Source organism: Lacerta agilis, chromosome 1 (genome assembly GCF_009819535.1).
Source record: "Lacerta agilis isolate rLacAgi1 chromosome 1, rLacAgi1.pri, whole genome shotgun sequence".
Classification (NCBI taxonomy): domain Eukaryota; kingdom Metazoa; phylum Chordata; class Lepidosauria; order Squamata; family Lacertidae; genus Lacerta; species Lacerta agilis.
In genome coordinates this window covers 80,140,767-80,157,491 of record NC_046312.1, presented here as the reverse complement: position 1 = coordinate 80,157,491, position 16,725 = coordinate 80,140,767, and the positions used below count along the sequence as shown (strand labels likewise).

General features: G+C 45.3%; 2 protein-coding genes across 4 annotated transcripts in view; both read left to right on the top strand.

Annotated features, from left to right (window-relative positions):
* Positions 1-594: 594 nt before the first annotated feature.
* On the top strand, positions 595-5,600 carry CLP1 (cleavage factor polyribonucleotide kinase subunit 1). Of its 3 annotated transcripts, none has more exons than XM_033158131.1 (3): positions 595-668; positions 2,316-2,940; positions 4,467-5,600. In XM_033158131.1, the coding sequence occupies exons 2-3, from the start codon at positions 2,335-2,337 to the stop codon at positions 5,136-5,138; spliced, it is 1,278 nt and encodes a 425-aa protein (XP_033014022.1). In that variant the 5' UTR covers positions 595-668; positions 2,316-2,334; the 3' UTR covers positions 5,139-5,600. The 3 variants fall into 3 exon arrangements, with proteins under 3 accessions (XP_033014022.1, XP_033014003.1, XP_033014013.1); XM_033158112.1 differs by lacking the exon at positions 595-668 and adding an exon at positions 769-927; XM_033158122.1 differs by lacking the exon at positions 595-668 and adding an exon at positions 806-927 and having other exon boundaries at positions 2,319-2,940.
* An 8,008-nt stretch (positions 5,601-13,608) lies between these two features.
* ZDHHC5 (zinc finger DHHC-type palmitoyltransferase 5) overlaps positions 13,609-16,725 on the top strand; it is a 42,188-nt gene continuing 39,071 nt past the window's right edge. The window contains exon 1 of the mRNA XM_033158076.1: positions 13,609-13,796. The gene's annotated coding sequence lies outside the window, so the exon portion shown is untranslated. The remainder of the gene's footprint in view (positions 13,797-16,725) is intronic.

Here is a 16,725-nt window from a genome sequence, read left to right as displayed (position 1 = left end):
AGTGACATCCTTGCAACTTCATTGCCTCTATGCTGCTGCTCAACCCTGTAAAGCACATTTAGCTACTGAACAATGCTGGAGGGAAGGAAAACTTTGTAAAGTTATGACTGGAGATTTGCATGGGTGGGCAGTTACACCACAATTGACTCAGTGCAGAGTAGCAAGCAGCAGGTACAATCTATCTGAGTAGTAAGAACTTGGAAGTTCATCTGTTGTACCCTTAAAACAAAACAGACTATTTTGGGAAGACTTAGTACTGACTTTGATGACCAACATTGTGTATTTTTCTAGGTAAACAAATAGTAAAAGAGAATCCAGGGAAAACCTAAATTCCATGAGAATTCTTGTGGCATAAGCTTTTACTGTATAGTCTCTGGTCCAATAAAGTTTATCCCACAATAAATCTTTAGTGCGCCGCCTTGTGTTTTTTTGGGTGGATGTGTGGCATAGCAGGAGTCTTTCTTGAATTTGTAAACAAATAATCAAAGACCATGATATGCCTTTTTCTGTCGAAAGATGAGAAGCAGGAATTATTCATGGTTGCGTGTGTTTAAACTCTCTCTCTCTCTCTCTCTCTCTCTCTCTCTTCAGAGTCACAGAGAGTGAAATTTTCCAGATGGGTGTTTTTGATCTGAGGTGATGAGAAGGAAATAACCCTACTCTATAGGATAGGAAACGTGCTTGCGCGGTTGTTTGTTTGCATTTAGCAGCTGAACAACAAAGGGTTAAACAAGGTTAGAAACTACATTTCCCAGCGGGCCACGCGAACAACAAACGCTTCCCCGTCAGGCAATTGAAGGAGGCGGTGGTTCAGGGGGCATGCGCACATCACACAATCGCTGCGGCCGTCACTTCCGGGACAACCGGCACTTCCGTTGCCTGGCCCGATCCGGGACTCGTGTGGTTGGATCCCTGTGGATTCAGTAGGTGGGTGATTTTCCTCAGCTTCTCAAGGCCTCGGGTCGGTTTCCATGGAGACGTGCAGCCTTCACGAAGGCAGGAGCGCAACTGCCTCTTCGTGGGGAAGAGTCTTGCCCGTCGCCTCGCTTTAGGCCCCTTCCCCTCTATGCTGCCAGGCAGGCACTGAAACGCTGCGATAGCTGCGCGGTTGTCAACACTCGAAACGGGGCGGGGGTTGAAACCCCGCTGGGAAAGCAGTGTATCGCCCAGTGTCAACGACATACGGATACTATACTGTTACTCTATTTCAGAAAGATAGATCCTGATCTTTGGCTGTTGGTTAAATCTGGAACGGTTTCGCTTCTACGGAAACGAAACTGTTCCACCTGATGGATCAAAAGGACGGATCAGCGACTTTCAGCCCCAGGATCGATCTCTTCCTCCCTCTGTACAATGCCAATTCAGTAGTTAAGCATCTGGGGAAAGATTGCCGCTAGAAGTCTTGCTGAGACTCTGCTGTGGTATGGGGGTACTGGCCTGCTCCCCTCCACCCTCTCTTCAGAAGGATCCTCCAGTGAAACTGGTTGCTGACGAGAGACCTAAATAAAACGGAGCCCTAGCTGTCTTCTTCAGAGGTGGGAGCCACCAGGCACATGCTCATAGCCACTTATAGAGGCACATCGTCCAGCTTACAATGTGTACCACAAGCAAAAGAAGAGGGATGGACGAAGGTTGTGTTGTCTTGTGTTTGGACAATCAAATCTCAGTTTAAACTGAGATGTGCAGAAGCTTCAAGCATTTTCAGGCAGCTCATTTGGCAAACTGGCTTCTAAAGAAGCCAGAATATAAAGCCATTGTTTAAAGTTGGCTTTCAGATCCTGGATCATTTGGAAGCAATTCACTACTGTTCCTGGTTTGTATGTGAAGGGAAGCCATGGTTAACTGCAGTTTCTTGGCTTGTTTGTTCATTCACACAAAGCATGGTGCATAGGGGATGTGTGCAGGTGTCTAAAAGTTGTGCATATCTTGGCTCATTAAGCTGAGGTTTGAGTGTGCAACTGTGATCTTTACAATTCAATTAATAGTTTAACAAGCCAATCCAGATCGTTTAGGCCAGTGATAATAAGCCCCAGCAATGGCAAACCCTCAGGCTCCCTGAACAACCTGGGGAAACTTCCTGCCTAACCAGAAACATATTTAGGTTAGAGAATAAACAGGAAAGCAAGGTGTCCACCCTTTGAAAAATGCATATATAATAGGGGACATTTTCGTCAAACTTAACGGGTTATGTAAGATGGGACACCAGGAGAGGAAAGATACCTTAGTACTTTTGCAAGCTTTCTAACGAGTAGATGTTTCATTTTTAAAACATGAGTTAGTTAGTTTAATTAATTAATTTTGTTTTGTATCCATAGCAGTTGCAAAGGAAACAAGATGGCAGAGGAAGCTGGAGATGAAAAGAAACTGGTGGCAAAGTTTGAGTTGGAGAGGGAGACTGAGCTCCGCTTTGAGGTTGAAGCTTCACAAATGGTCCAGCTGGAGCTTCTGACAGGCATGGCTGAGGTTTTTGGAACGGAACTGACGCGCAACAAGAAATTCACCTTTGATGCTGGTGCCAAAGTGGCTGTCTTCACTTGGCATGGCTGTTCAGTACAGCTAACCGGTCGGACTGAAGTAGCCTACATCTCCAAGGACACTCCCATGCTGCTGTATCTCAACACCCATACAGCCCTGGAACAGATGCGGTGGCAGGCTGAGCGTGAGGATGAACGGGGACCTCGTGTCATGGTGGTGGGCCCCACAGATGTAGGAAAGTCAACAGTCTGCCGCCTGCTGCTGAATTATGCTGTGCGCCTAGGGCGCCGACCCACTTTTGTGGAGCTGGATGTAGGGCAGGGCTCAATCTCTATTCCAGGCACCATGGGGGCACTCTATATTGAGCGACCTGCAGATGTTGAAGAAGGATTCTCAGTTCAGGCCCCTCTGGTCTATCACTTTGGGTCCACCACACCTGGCACTAACATCAAACTCTATAACAAGGTAAGCAGCATATTTGAAATAGTATGTGATATGGTGATCCTTTGCATGCATCCTAGTCTCACGGGGCTGGGCTGGGCTATTTTTTTATATCCTTATCAAACTGAGAATAGGGATGATAGTTAGAAATTGAATTTCCATTTTCATCTTTGATTATGTTATGCTGGAGGACAAACGAGATGGCTAGTCAATAAATTATTATCATGAATCCTGTTAATCTGGTTCACCATGCTGTTATATTCCAACTGTCATTAATTTGAAGATCAATGTAGATCTAGGGCTGCCTAAGCCTTTTGATTTGAACAGGCATAGGCACCTGCAACTCTTCATAGGGCTGGGCTGTTAGTGGTCAATAACTGTCCAGATCATTATCTTTTATACAAGGCAATAAACTAAAATATGCTGGTTTTACTTACTGAAGGAGTAAATTGTATAAGACAAGACTGTTTAGGGAGAGCCTTGTTAATATATTTGACTTGGATAACAGACCTATCTCTGATTAAGGAAAATCTTTAAAAACCACACCAATAACACTCCAGATCCTTATCCTTTACACAAAGACATTAACACAAGACATGCTGGTTTTACTGGTTTAAGAAGTAAATTGTGTAAGGCAGGACAGTTTAGGAAGGATCTTGTTAATATGTTTGACTTGATGTATCTCTGATGAACACAAATATTTAAAAGCCACTCTGATAATTTCATTATTAAAGAAAACTTTAATGAAGACAAAATCTGTGCTGAATAAACATATGATGCTGCTTGTTTGATCTGGAAACTTCTCTTTAAAACAGCAGGCTTTAGTCTTTTGCAAACATAGTGAATTGATCATGGAGCTTATTTCAGCTTAACTCCCATCATAGTCCAACAATACAGTGGTACCCCGCTAGACGAATGCCTCGCAAGACAAAAAACTCGCTAGACGAAGGCATTCGTCTAGCGGAAGGCTGCCCCGCAAGACGAAAAAGTCTATGGGGCTGCCTCGCAAGACGAAAAATTTTCGTCTTTTTTTTTTTTTTCGTTTTGCGGAGCGCGGCTGTCATTGCCGCTCCGCAAGACGAAAAACCCGCTAGACGAAAATTTTCGCAGAACGAATTATTTTCGTCTAGCGGGGCACCACTGTATCTGGAGGGCTGCAGGTTGCGGAAGGTAGGCTACGCCTCTTAAGTTTCCAACTTATTTCTCTGGCAACTACAGTTAAAAGGTTCTCAGGTCACAGGCTTGGGAAAGTTATGGAGGCCGTGTAGAACTGCTGCTAGTCAGTGTAGACAATTATGGGCTAATTGTATAAATGAGCTGGCTTAGAATAAGCAGCTTCATATGTTTATAGAAAAGTAATACAGATTCACTTTTGAAAAGCAGGGTGGGGTGCGACTAAGCTAAAACTTCAGTATTAGTAAACAATCTGGAGATTTCCAAGGACGGAAGCTTCTAAAAGAGGTCAGCTATCTTCATTTCATAAGACTTTCACCCATGAGATTTGTGTGGTTTCCTGTTGGTTAATGCTGCTGCTTCATCTTTTTCTGCAGATCACATCCCGCTTGGCTGATGTATTTAACCAGCGCTGTGAGGTGAACCGCCGGGCTTCGGTCAGCGGCTGTGTCATCAATACCTGTGGCTGGGTGAAGGGATCTGGGTACCAGGCACTTGTACATGCTGCCTCTGCCTTTGAAGTTGATGTTGTGGTAGTTCTGGACCAGGAGCGCCTCTACAATGAACTGAAGCGGGACTTGCCTCACTTTGTTCGGACGGTGCTGCTCCCTAAGTCAGGCGGAGTGGTCGAGCGCTCCAAAGACTTCCGGCGGGAGTTTCGTGATGACCGCATACGCGAATATTTCTATGGTTTCCGAGGAAGCTTCTACCCACATGCCTTTGATGTGAAGTTCTCTGATGTCAAGATATACAAAGTGGGCGCTCCCACTATCCCTGATTCCTGCCTGCCTCTGGGCATGTCACAGGAAGACAACCAACTCAAGCTGGTACCAGTTACACCTGGGCGTGACATGGTACACCATCTGTTAAGTGTTAGTACTGCTGATGGCACTGATGAGAACATCTCTGAAACAAGTGTGGCTGGTTTCATTGTAGTCACTGGAGTTGACCTTGAACGCCAGGTCTTCACTGTGCTTTCACCAGCACCTCGCCCGTTGCCCAAGAACTTTCTGCTCATCATGGACATTCGTTTCATGGATCTTAAGTAGTACCAGCGTTCGCAAGAAAATGATAAGACTCCACCACACAACTGTTAGCTCCCTCACAAACAAACCCATTACAATTCTGGATGGAACAGCATCTCACACAGACCAGGCAAGAGAGAGAAAGCAGTCACAATAAGGGATGAACATAGTTTGAACAATTTGAAATAATCCTTTCTGTTTTCTCTTCATTGTTGGAATGAATCCCTGAGTAGAATGGTAGAAGATGAAGCTTAGAAAATTCACGGGTTTGACTTATTGAACCACTATAATGGACAAAAGTGTTGTCTGCTAGCTAGTTAATTGGTTTGCTTTATGGTGGTGGTGATGGGTCTCCTTTGAGGTGTCACTCATTTAAACTGGTCTTATCTGAAAGTGACAATAGTGTAAAGAGGGCATTTTTTTAAAAAACAACAACAACTTTATAGATAGATATTTTTAACTTTAATAAATTCCAAAATGTTGATACTTTCATGTTTGTGTTTCTTTCTACATGTAACTAAAACCTTGTTTCAGCATTAAACAAACATGCACATATAGATACAGGGTAAGGCAGGACAAAGGGTGACTGTTTGGGTAATAAGCATACAGGTATAAGAAGAAATATTTCATCGGGCAGAAAGACAAACAAAAAATGTGCATATGAAAGCAGTGGCAATTTTGACTTCAAAGAACGTGGCTTACAAATACCACTAGCCATTTTCATATAGGAAGCTTGCAGTTAGGCACATGACTTAGGCTTATGAATGGAAACATAGTATGAAAATCCATTCTGATATGCTAGATCAGGGCGGTCCAACTTTTCATACCAAGTGGGCTACAAGAGTACTTGTGACATTTGCCCCCGCCCCCAGCTTCATGCTGCCTTCCCAAAGTTGGCTCTGGCAGCATCCTAGAACCTCCCACCCAGAGCTGTCAACCTTCATATTTTTTTTTGCATTGGGAAACGGCCATAGCTGTCAACGTTCCCTTTTTTTGCAATGGGAAATGGTGCTGGAATAAGGGAATTTCCCACAAAAAAATGGAAAGTTGACAGCTATGCTCCCACCTCTTTTTGAAAGCTGGGAAAGCACTAACTAGGCTTTCGGAAGGTGGTGGGAGGACTCTAGGACCCTGTGTGCAAGAGCTGGTGGGGGAGGGGGTGTCAAATGTTGAGGGCTGAATGTCTTATCACCCTGTGCTAGAGCTTTGCATTGAAAACTACTAAATTTGGGCTTCAATCTTAACTCCATTGATTTAAATCAGATATCATCATTAGTATATTAATATTTATTAGTTGCTTTACTCATGGAAGTGACTCAAACACAATTCTGAGTAGACTTGATTAGGATTGTACTGTTTCCCAGAATGTGAGCCAATACTAGAAAGTCTCAACTAAACCTGACCTGGAATGGAACGGTTCTCCCTATACCTCCAAAATCAGGTTACTGTTTCAGGCTAAAAGTGATCCAATGATCTACAAGTGGCCCCAATTTAAATAAAACGTGAATACTCAAAAGTAATGTCAGAGAATTTTCAGACACACTTGCAGTTGTTCAAGCTGTGACCCCTTCCAAAGCTGGCAAACAGCAGGCAGGATGAAACCTGCTGCTTAAAGTCTGCAAATCGAGAGCAGAAAGTGAAGATAACCATCCTGGTGCGGAAGGGGAAGAAGACAACATTTCTGTCCCCTGCAGGGTACCCCCCCCTCCCCCATGTTGTTGTGCTCAGCCAGTCACTGTTGCTCTTAAAGTGGTGGTTGAAACCTATTTTTACTAACTTGATCTAAAGAATTCTGAAGAAGTGTGCATGCACACGAAAGCTCATACCAATAACAAATTTAGTTGGTGTCTAAGGTGCTACTGGAATGATTTTTTAAAATTTTGTATTGATCTAAGGATCAGTATTTACATAACTGATTTGTTAAATGGTAGGTTTCCCTGAGCAGTTCATCAAGTGATCACTTGTTCTTTTAATTGTTTCCACAACATGGATTGCAGTTGTCAGATCTTGTGAGAAGCTAAGCCTGCTGTTTTAAACTTTCTCAACATACGGTACATCTGTGACGTGGGGATTCAGGGCACAGTCCGACAATGGCTGCGCTCCTTTATCTCAGGTCGGGGACAGAGAGTGGCGCTAGGGATGGAGTTGTCACCGCGACACTCCTTGGTGTGTGGAGTTCCGCAGGGCACAATCCTTTCCCCGATGCTTTTTAATATCTTTATGCGTCCTCTTGCCCAGATTGTCCGGAGTTTCGGGCTGGGCTGTCATCAATATGCTGATGACACCCAGCTTTATCTGTTGATGGACGGCCGCCCTGACTCGGTCCCAGACACACTGGCCAGGTGCTTGGAGGCTGTGGCTGCATGGATGCGTGGGAGCCGGTTGAAGTTAAACCCTTCGAAGACAGAGGTCCTCTGGCTGGGTCGGGACGACATGGGGTTGGGAGGCCAACTCCCATCTCTTGCGGGGGCCCAATTAGTGCCAGCGCCTTCTGTCAAGAGTTTGGGTGTAACCTTTGACGCCTCTCTTTCCATGGAGGCACAGGTTGCAGCTACAGCAAAGGTGGCATTTTTCCATCTCCGCCGTATTAAGCAGTTGTCCCCCTACCTCTCTCGCCCTGATCTGGCCACAGTGATCCATGCGGCGGTCACCTCCAGACTTGATTATTGTAACTCGCTCTACGCGGGGCTGCCCCTAAAGCTGACCCAGAAACTCCAGCGGGTGCAGAATGCCGCGGCGAGGCTCCTTACCGGGTCTTTGCCGCGGGACCACATTCATCCAGTGCTTTACCAGCTGCACTGGCTCCCGGTGGAGTACAGGGTCAGGTTTAAGGTGCTGGTTTTGACCTTTAAAGCCCTATGCGGCTTAGGACCCTCGTACTTAAGGGACCGCCTCTCCTGGTATGTCCCATGTAGGACCTTAAGGTCCTCAAATAATAATCTTTTGGAGGTCCCGAGCAACAAAGACGCTAAGTTGGCCTCAACTAGGACCAGGGCCTTCTCAATATTGGCCCCGACTTGGTGGAACAGTCTATCACAAGAGACCAGGGCCCTGCGGGATTTGGCATCTTTCCGCAGGGCCTGCAAGATGGAGCTGTTCCACCTGGCCTTTGGGTTGGCTTCTGTTTAATATTTATGCTTCATCTTTCATTGGTGGGTTATTTTGAAATTGAGACCTGCAGTTTTAATTGAATAATTGAATTTTTAAATTTGTATTTTAATCTGTTATTTTAAATTGAATCGTTTTTATGTTTTTTTTTGCTGTGATTTTAATTGATGTTAGCCGCCCTGAGCCCGGTTTTTTGGCTGGGAAGGGCGGGGTATAAATAAAAAAATTATTTATTATTATTTATTATTATTATGGATAGTGAAAGAAAAAGAAAGAAACATGGAGTTGAGATCACAAATTAAGATGTTAACAAATTGCATTTACATTGTTTAGGCAGCAATTATGTTCACAGTTACCTGGGCATAAGCCACACTGAGCACAGTAAAATCTCCTTTTGCATAAAGATGTACAGAATTGTATGGTAAAAATCTAAAGAGTTAACAACAAATGACTACCAGACTGAAAAAAGAAGACCCCCGAACCATTGTCAGAGCAGGTCTGGCAGCCTAGCTGCAGCCCAATGATATATCCAGTCAAAGGCAGAGCTGACCCTACTATTAGGGGGGGGGGGGGAGATGGTTGCCTCATGCAGCAGCTACTGAGAGGGGGGGGGGCAAAGAAGCCGCTCCTAGTAAGACCACTGGCTGTTCCCTTCTCATCCTCTGTGTTGATGTTTGCTTGTTCCTGGGCCTGTGCAGGCTGGCTGGCTAGCTGGCTTTCTCACATCATAGTTGCCTTCTCTCAATGTATCACACTTGGGAAAGGCTCCTGACTTAGCAAGCAGACAGAAAGGGAGCCAGGCCAGCTTGCACACTCGAGCATGCATTGCTCTGCTTGTGAGATGAGCAGTTATTTGTGTGGACCAGTGGCGTAGCTAGCCTCTGCGCTGCTGGGGGCGGCGGCAGCGCAGAGGCACCCCCCTGGGGGAGGGGCACGACGCGTGCGTCGTGACGTCATCATGACGTCACGATGCACGTGTATGCAGAAAGGGGGAATTTCCCCCTTTCCGAGGCTTTTTTTTGGCGGGGGGTGGTGGCCAGCTAGGAGGGGGTGACAAGCGCGACACCCCCTCCTCGCTGGTCGGCCCCCCCCCCGCCGAAAAAAAGCGGCGGAAAGGGCAAAAAGAAGCAGAGCAAGCGCTTGAATGCGCCTGTTCTGCTTCCTTTCCCCGCCCCCCCCAGCGGTTTTTTTCGGCGGGGGGTGGTGGCCAGCGAGGAAGGGGTGACAGGTTTGACACACCCCCTCGCTGGTCGGCCCCCCCCCGCCGAAAAATAGCCGCTGGAAGGGGGAAAAGGCGACATGCTTCCCCTTTGGGTCCGCCCGGCGGGGCGGGGGGACAGGGGCCGGCCAAAGTGTCACCCCCCCTCCCCTTGACCTAGGGGCGGACCGCCCCCCTGCCCCCCCGCGACGCCCCGGGTGTGGACAGCAGATGGGGCTAGGCAAAGAAGTGAATGAGTAGTTGGGTGTTGGAGAATAGAACTGCGTGGGTCATTCAGGCTGCCCTGTGTCCCTTAAGCTAGCCTTCTGTCCTCAGGGATGGTACAGCAGGCATAGGCAAACTCTGGCCCTCCAGATGTTTGGGACTACAATTCCCATCATCCTTGACCACTGGTCCTGTTAGCTAGGAATGATGGGAATTTTCATCCCAAGCATCTGGAGGGCCAGATTTTGCCTATGTCTGTGGTAGAGGATGCTGTTCAATTGTCAGTGTTGGAAATAAGCTTTTGCTGCCAGTCCATTTAGAATGTGGAGTCACTTGTGTTCTTTGTCTCAGGAAGCAAAATGTCTTGAGTCAACTATGGCTATCAGCCTGTACTAGCCTCTGAAGTACCATTCAAAAGCCCCTGGCCCCCTGGGCAGTTGCTGCTTATCTTCTTCAAATTGCCATTTGTTTACCACTGGATTTTAGGTGAAAAAAACTGATCCGAGTGGTATTTTTGGGAGAAGCTAGCTGTAATTTAATAATCTGGAACTAAATCATTTTCAGTTTACTCTTTTCCAACCACTGCTACTTAAATTGCCTGGCTTATGTCTGGACATCTTAGCTCTTGTGAAGTATTACACCACAGAGGAAAGTGATCAAGGGATCAAATGATCATGAATACAAAAGCTTGTTTATTTTAGTAATGTTATCTCACTGTAGCCCTATTTACAAATTATGTGCTATGGAGCAGTTTTATGTGACATTTCCCACCCTGCTTTGTAAGGTAAAGGTAAAGGGACCCCTCACCATTAGGTCCAGTCGTGTCCGACTCTGGGGTTGCGGCACTCATCTCGCGTTAATGGCCGAGGGAGCTGGCGTACAGCTTCCGGGTTATGTGTCCAGCATGACAAAGCTGCTTCTGGCAAACCAAAGCAGCGCACGGAAATGCAGTTTACCTTCCTGCCTATCTACTTGTACTTTGACATGCTTTCGAACTGCTAGGTGGGCAGGAGCTGGGACCGAGCAACGGGAGCTCACCTCGTTGCGGGGATTCGAACTGCCGACCTTCTGATCAGCAAGCCCTAGGCTCTGTGGTTTAACCCACAGCGCCACCCGCAGATGCTAATTCAGCCAAACCAAAATTGTAGATTCAAAGTATTCAGTGCCCCCTAAAAATATTCAGTGTCAAACACTGATACGATGCCTGCATATCTCGAAAAACCACTGTAAATGTCCATATATCTTGGTGCTTTCTTCTGGAACATACCGGTACTCTGTCAAGACCCTTTCCCATTGCAACTGTTGAAGTCTTGTTGGGGAAAATCCAGCACTTTTTTAATAGAAAAAAGGTGCCGGTACTCACCATGAAGTTGTTACAGCAGGTGCCACACTTTTAACATTTGGGGGAAAGCTGCTGGTACTGTGTACTCTTGAGTACTCCCAGGAAAAAAAGCACTGAATGTATCTAAAACAGGCTTCCTCAAACTCGGCCCTCCAGATGTTTTGAGACTACAATTCCCATCATCCCTGACCACTGGTCCTGCTAGCTAGGGATCATGGGAGTTGTAGGCCAAAAACATCTGGAGGGCCGAGTTTGAGGAAGCCTGATCTAAAGCACAAACTTCTATGTTTAACAGTCATGTCTGTAAACTACCATTTAGCAAATGTGCTGGAAACTTCTATAGCCTTTCTGCACAAAATGATCATTCCTTAGGAAGAAGGAATGAATGGCTGTTTAAACTATTTTAAGACTATACTGTAGATCAGGCACCCCCAAACTCGGACCTCCAGATGTTTTGGGACTACAACTCCCATCATCCCTAGCTAACAGGACTAGTGGTCAGGGGTGATGAGAATTGTAGTCCCAAAACATCTGGAGGGCCGAGTTTGGGGATGTCTGCTGTAGATATGTTTTCAATCCTTGTTACCGCAACGTATCTTGCTTCTCTGTTTTCTCCACAACTTATGGTCTTTTGTAATTTCATTAAACTTGCAATCCCATGGCGTTTATTTGTCATCGATCTCAAGTACTGCCCTCAGGTTCCCAATCCTAGGGATGTGCGACACTGTAGCCTACTCACCATCCCTCTTTCATCACCTTTCGGACAACTACTCTCTTAACTTTCTGCATTCCATGTCTCCAAATACAGCAAGTTTTATTCTGAAAATAGAATACTGTACAGGATACAAGAATTGCATTTTTAAAAAATTCACATCTCTCACAGCTAGATGGAGAGCTTGCTTCACAAGGTGTAGATGCAATATGGTCACCCTTAATTAAAGTATAGATCAAATAATACATTTTCAGGCTAATATTAAATACAACAGAAGCTTTGATCAGTGCAGCCAACTTCTTCAGATACAGAACTGTATAAATATTAAGGTAGGAGCATGAGATCACATGCAAATTTGTTTTCACACATGCTGACTGTGAAATGCTTAAGAGTCCAAACTTATCTTTTGCAATGAGTCCTTTTGTCAAAAGTAGAAGTGGTTTAATGCTGCAGGGATTAAGACCCTTTGAAATAAATGAGCAGTACTTGTATATATATTTAACTTATATACAGAATTCATCATGCAAAAGGCTGGACTGGATGAATCCCAAACCGGAATTAAGATTGCCGGAAGAAAGATCAACAACCTCAGATATGCTGATGACACAACCTTGATGGCAGAAAGTGAGGAGGAAATTAAAAGAGTCACGAAATTAAAAGATGCCTGCTTCTTGGGAGAAAAGCAATGACAAACCTAGACAGCATCTTAAAAAGCAAAGACATCACCTTGCCGACAAAGGTCCGTATAGTTAAAGCTATGGTTTTCCCAGTAGTAATGTATGGAAGTGAGAGCTGGACCATAAAGAAGACTGATCACCGAAGAATTGATGCTTTTGAATTATGGTGCTGGAGGAGACTCTTGAGAGTCCCATGGACTGCAAAAAGATCAAACTTATCCATCCTTAAAGAAATCAGCCCTGAGTGCTCACTGGAAGGACAGATCCTGAAGTTGAGGCTCCAGTACTTTGGCCACCTCATGAGAAGAGAAGACTCCCTAGAAAAGACCCTGATGTTGGGATAGATGGAGGGCACAAGGAGAAGGGGATGACAGAGGATGAGATGGCTGGACAGTGTTCTCGAAGCTACTAACATGAGTTTGGCCAAACTGCGGGAGGCAGTGAAAGATAGGCGTGCCTGGCGTGCTCTGGTCCATGGGGTCACGAATAGTCGGACACGACTGAACAACAACTTGTATACACGTATAAAGTTGTGCTGCAGGACAGTGCCCAGCAAATTTTAAACATTAAATTTAAAAACAAAAACAAAAACAGATTTTTTAAAAAGGTGCAGATAAAAATGTTTGAGTAATGTTTAACTCATATATATACATACATACATACATACATAAACCACATTTATGTATATTAAAAGAACGTTGAGATATCTAGAAATACAATTACAAATGATCCACTACAAACTGCAACAGAGATTTTAATCAGCAGTTCCGTGTTAAATAAATGACACCACTAGGTCGTCACCTTATATGAAGTCTAACAAACGAGTGGATATCAGGTTTGTCAATCTCAGCCGCAGCGTGCCAATGAGGTGCTTGGAAGTGGGTCGTCAAGAAATAATCTGCATACGGGAAGACGATTCACGCATGCTCGCCCTATACAGTTTCGCCCCTACCCCGCCCAGTTCTTTCGTAAGGTGGTCCTGGTCCTCTCGGATACCACGAGACCGCGCATGCGTGCGGAAATGCTGCTGTTGCTATTGCTGCTGTTCCTCTCTTCCCTCAATCACGATTTGTAGACGCGCGGCTCCTCCCCTTTTACGCAAACGAATCCTTTCCTTCATTCAGCCTATCACTTCCCGCGCATGCCCGCGAGAGCCCGAGCGAAGGAAGGCGAAGGCGGGGTGTAACTGGGGAGCGAGTGCGCACGCGCGCGTGGGGGAGCGCGGGCGAGCAGCTACCTGACCAACCGGCGAGCCGCGTCGCGAGCCCGGACGGCTTTGAGAGCGCGCGTGCGCGCCCCGCGCCCCTTGCTTGGTGCTTCTCCTCACTGCTTGGGCCGAGCGAGCGAGTTCCTCGCCTCACAGGGCGGGAGCCAGGCGCGGCAGCGGCGACGGCGGCACCAGCGGGAACGTTTTTGGCGGGTGAGTTGCCAGGCGAGGCGGGCCGGGGGGTGACGGTAGCGAGGGCACGGGAGGGAGAGGCTCACCTCCACCTAAGGGCGAGGCGGGCGTGGAGAGGGACTCCCTCAGCAACGGCTCAGCGGGGCCTAACGTCTCCCTGCCCTTCCTCGGAGTAGTGAAGAGTGAGGGAGTAGAGAAGGAAGTAGCTGCGTCGCTTGCTTCCCCCTGGCTCCCCTTACCTCCCCATCCCACCCTTTTCCTGCCGTGGGCTGGCCGAGAGTGTAACTTCCACCCCACCTACGTCCCCTCGGGGCCCTTCCCGCGTAGGTGGCCCCCGCCGCACCCCCGCTCTCCCTTTGCGACAGCTACTGTTACTTTCGCTTTTAGAGGGTTGCGAATTGTTTTTCTTTCTTTTGGGTTCCATGCCGGTAGCAGCTTGTGTTGTCGGTAATACTCATGAGTGGATAAGTTCCTTTCCCGATAAGCTCCTTCTCTCTCCTCTCTCTCTCTCTCTCCCCCCCCCCCCACTTTCTGTTCTATAAAACCGTGGTCACTTGACAAGGTGGTGGCCTACTTAAGGCCGCTTGTTTTAAGGGTAACGTACCTACTAATAGGTTTGTAATTATAGTTTTGGGGCCGGCCTGTAGGTGTGTGGCGATAGTTGGAGTGAGGGGACCAAGTTGAAAATGTAGGAACAGGAGTTGTCTTCCATATTATCTGTGTTGGGTGTGTAATCATACCCTTGCAAAATGTAGATGGCGTTACTTATTCTCCTGACAACGCTTTCCATAATTCTAGTTAAAGGTAGGTAGCCGTGTTCGTCTGCCGTAGTTGGGGAAAAAAAATCCTTCCAGTAGCACTCTTCTTCAGATGCACTCGAACGCTCATACCAATAACAAACTTAGTTGGTCTCTAAGGTGCCACTGGAAGGAATGTTTTATTTTGTTTCGCTTTCCATAAGTAACCCTTTGAAAGATCTTGCTGAAAAGCAAAGATACTTGTTAACTAGCTGTTACTTTTATATCTTGTACATAATATTTCACTTACCTTTACAAAGCCCTCCTCTCCTTTGCTTCTTACTTTGTGTTCATATGGTGGAAAAGTGAAGAAGTTTAGTTTCTTCTCTAGGAATTATTAAGGAGAGCATGCCATCTGTATTTCTCACAAATGCTTCCTGTGCAGTTATATAGACCACAAGTTTTTACTTAAGGAAGACTGATTGAAAGTGTTAAGAAGACATCTCAGCATTTGCCTCTTCCCTACTTTTCAGGAAGTAAACCTTTTTATCTCCTGTACACAAAGTCACCTTGGTAATGGATGGAGCAGGTCCTCCCTCATCTGTTAATGTTTGCTTGAACAAGCACTTCAGGAATTGAAGTATCTTATGTTTTTCTTATTATCCTAACTCCTCAACAAGAATACCAGGCATATACAATTTAAATGAATTTGAAGGCTGCTTTTAGATATTAACTTAGATTGCATGGTAACATTAGGAATTTTTTAAAGGAATTTTTACTATTCTAGCTTGTTGTTTTTCCTTTTAAGTCATTACCTGTTAATCCTTTTTCTTCCTGAACCCCTCTCTCTGTTAAGCCTCTTTCCTTCTGCACCTATACAGCATGCACACTCCTTGATCAGTACAATCATTTATCAATTGTTTACTCCTTTATATTTCCATACTGATAATTCTCCCTGCAACCCCAACTGTTCCCCTCTGTACTATATGGCACGTCACCTATATGGTATTCTGATGCCCACTGTTTTCTATGCTCTGTAGCACCTAGGATTAATTACTGAAATGTATTATATGTGGGAAAATTTGAAGAATTAACTGGTTAGTTCTAGATATAGCCACCAAGGGCTGGGGCTCGTCAGTACAAATGCATCACACTGGTCTTCAGAAACTTACATTGGCTTCCAGTCCATTTCCAAATACCATTCAAAATGCTGTAGCTTATCTTTAAAGTCCTACAAGGCTTAGGACTCAAGTACTCAAAGGGCTGCCTGCTCTCTTACTAACCTGTATGTGTATTAAGTTCCTCTTTGGAAACTCCACTCCAGGCACTTCTGTCATCTGAGTATAGCCTTCTTGGTAGTGGTGCCCATCTGTGGAATACCCAGAGAGACTCACATGACATTGCTTTATTATTGCAAATTTGTTCTATTTATATTCTTTCTTCCACTATGGAACCCAAGGCGATGTACATGTGGTTCACAGAGAGTTATTGGGGTTTCAGCTTGGTTACCATGGTGTGTTTGTGTGAAATAAATACTGTATATTAAAACACCCATGTCTGAAGGTGGGGCCAGTGTGATTCACATGTGAAAGAGGCTTTGATTAGGTAAAAGTTACACTACATTATATCTAAATCTTGATAAAGTTTAACTAATTAGTGAGTATACTGTGGTAATGTCTCCATTCCTTAAACGTATTTTATCATGAAAAGTATAAATCACAGTAATGAATCATAGCTGTATATGTATTTCCCATTCTTTCCAGTTGTTTGGAAAACCTGGTTCACTTAGAAGAGACAGTATATAGTAATAAGCTGATCTTTGTGCAAGAAAACATATCCTGTACTGTATGATGAAAACTTTGCCCTGCCCTGTAGATAATGAAGAGAAGAAGGTTCTGGCAACTATTCAGGCAAGGACACATATCAGAGTATTTCAAATGTGATTGGAAAAATAAAAGGAAAGCAGGAAATACTGAACACGAATAGAATTGTAAAGCACTTTAAAGAATAAGTGTACATTTTTAAGTTGAGTGGGTGCATTTAAGTTGGTGCCCTTACTTTCACATAAGTGCTTTTGATCCAGCAAAGAGAAAGCAAGCAATTTTTGTTGATTTCACCTCTCCTGTCCCTGTGTCACCTTCTTCCCTCTTCTGACAGGTCCGCTAATTATCTGCAGCCTGTTTTCAGGGGCTGTGGGTATAATATGCAAATAT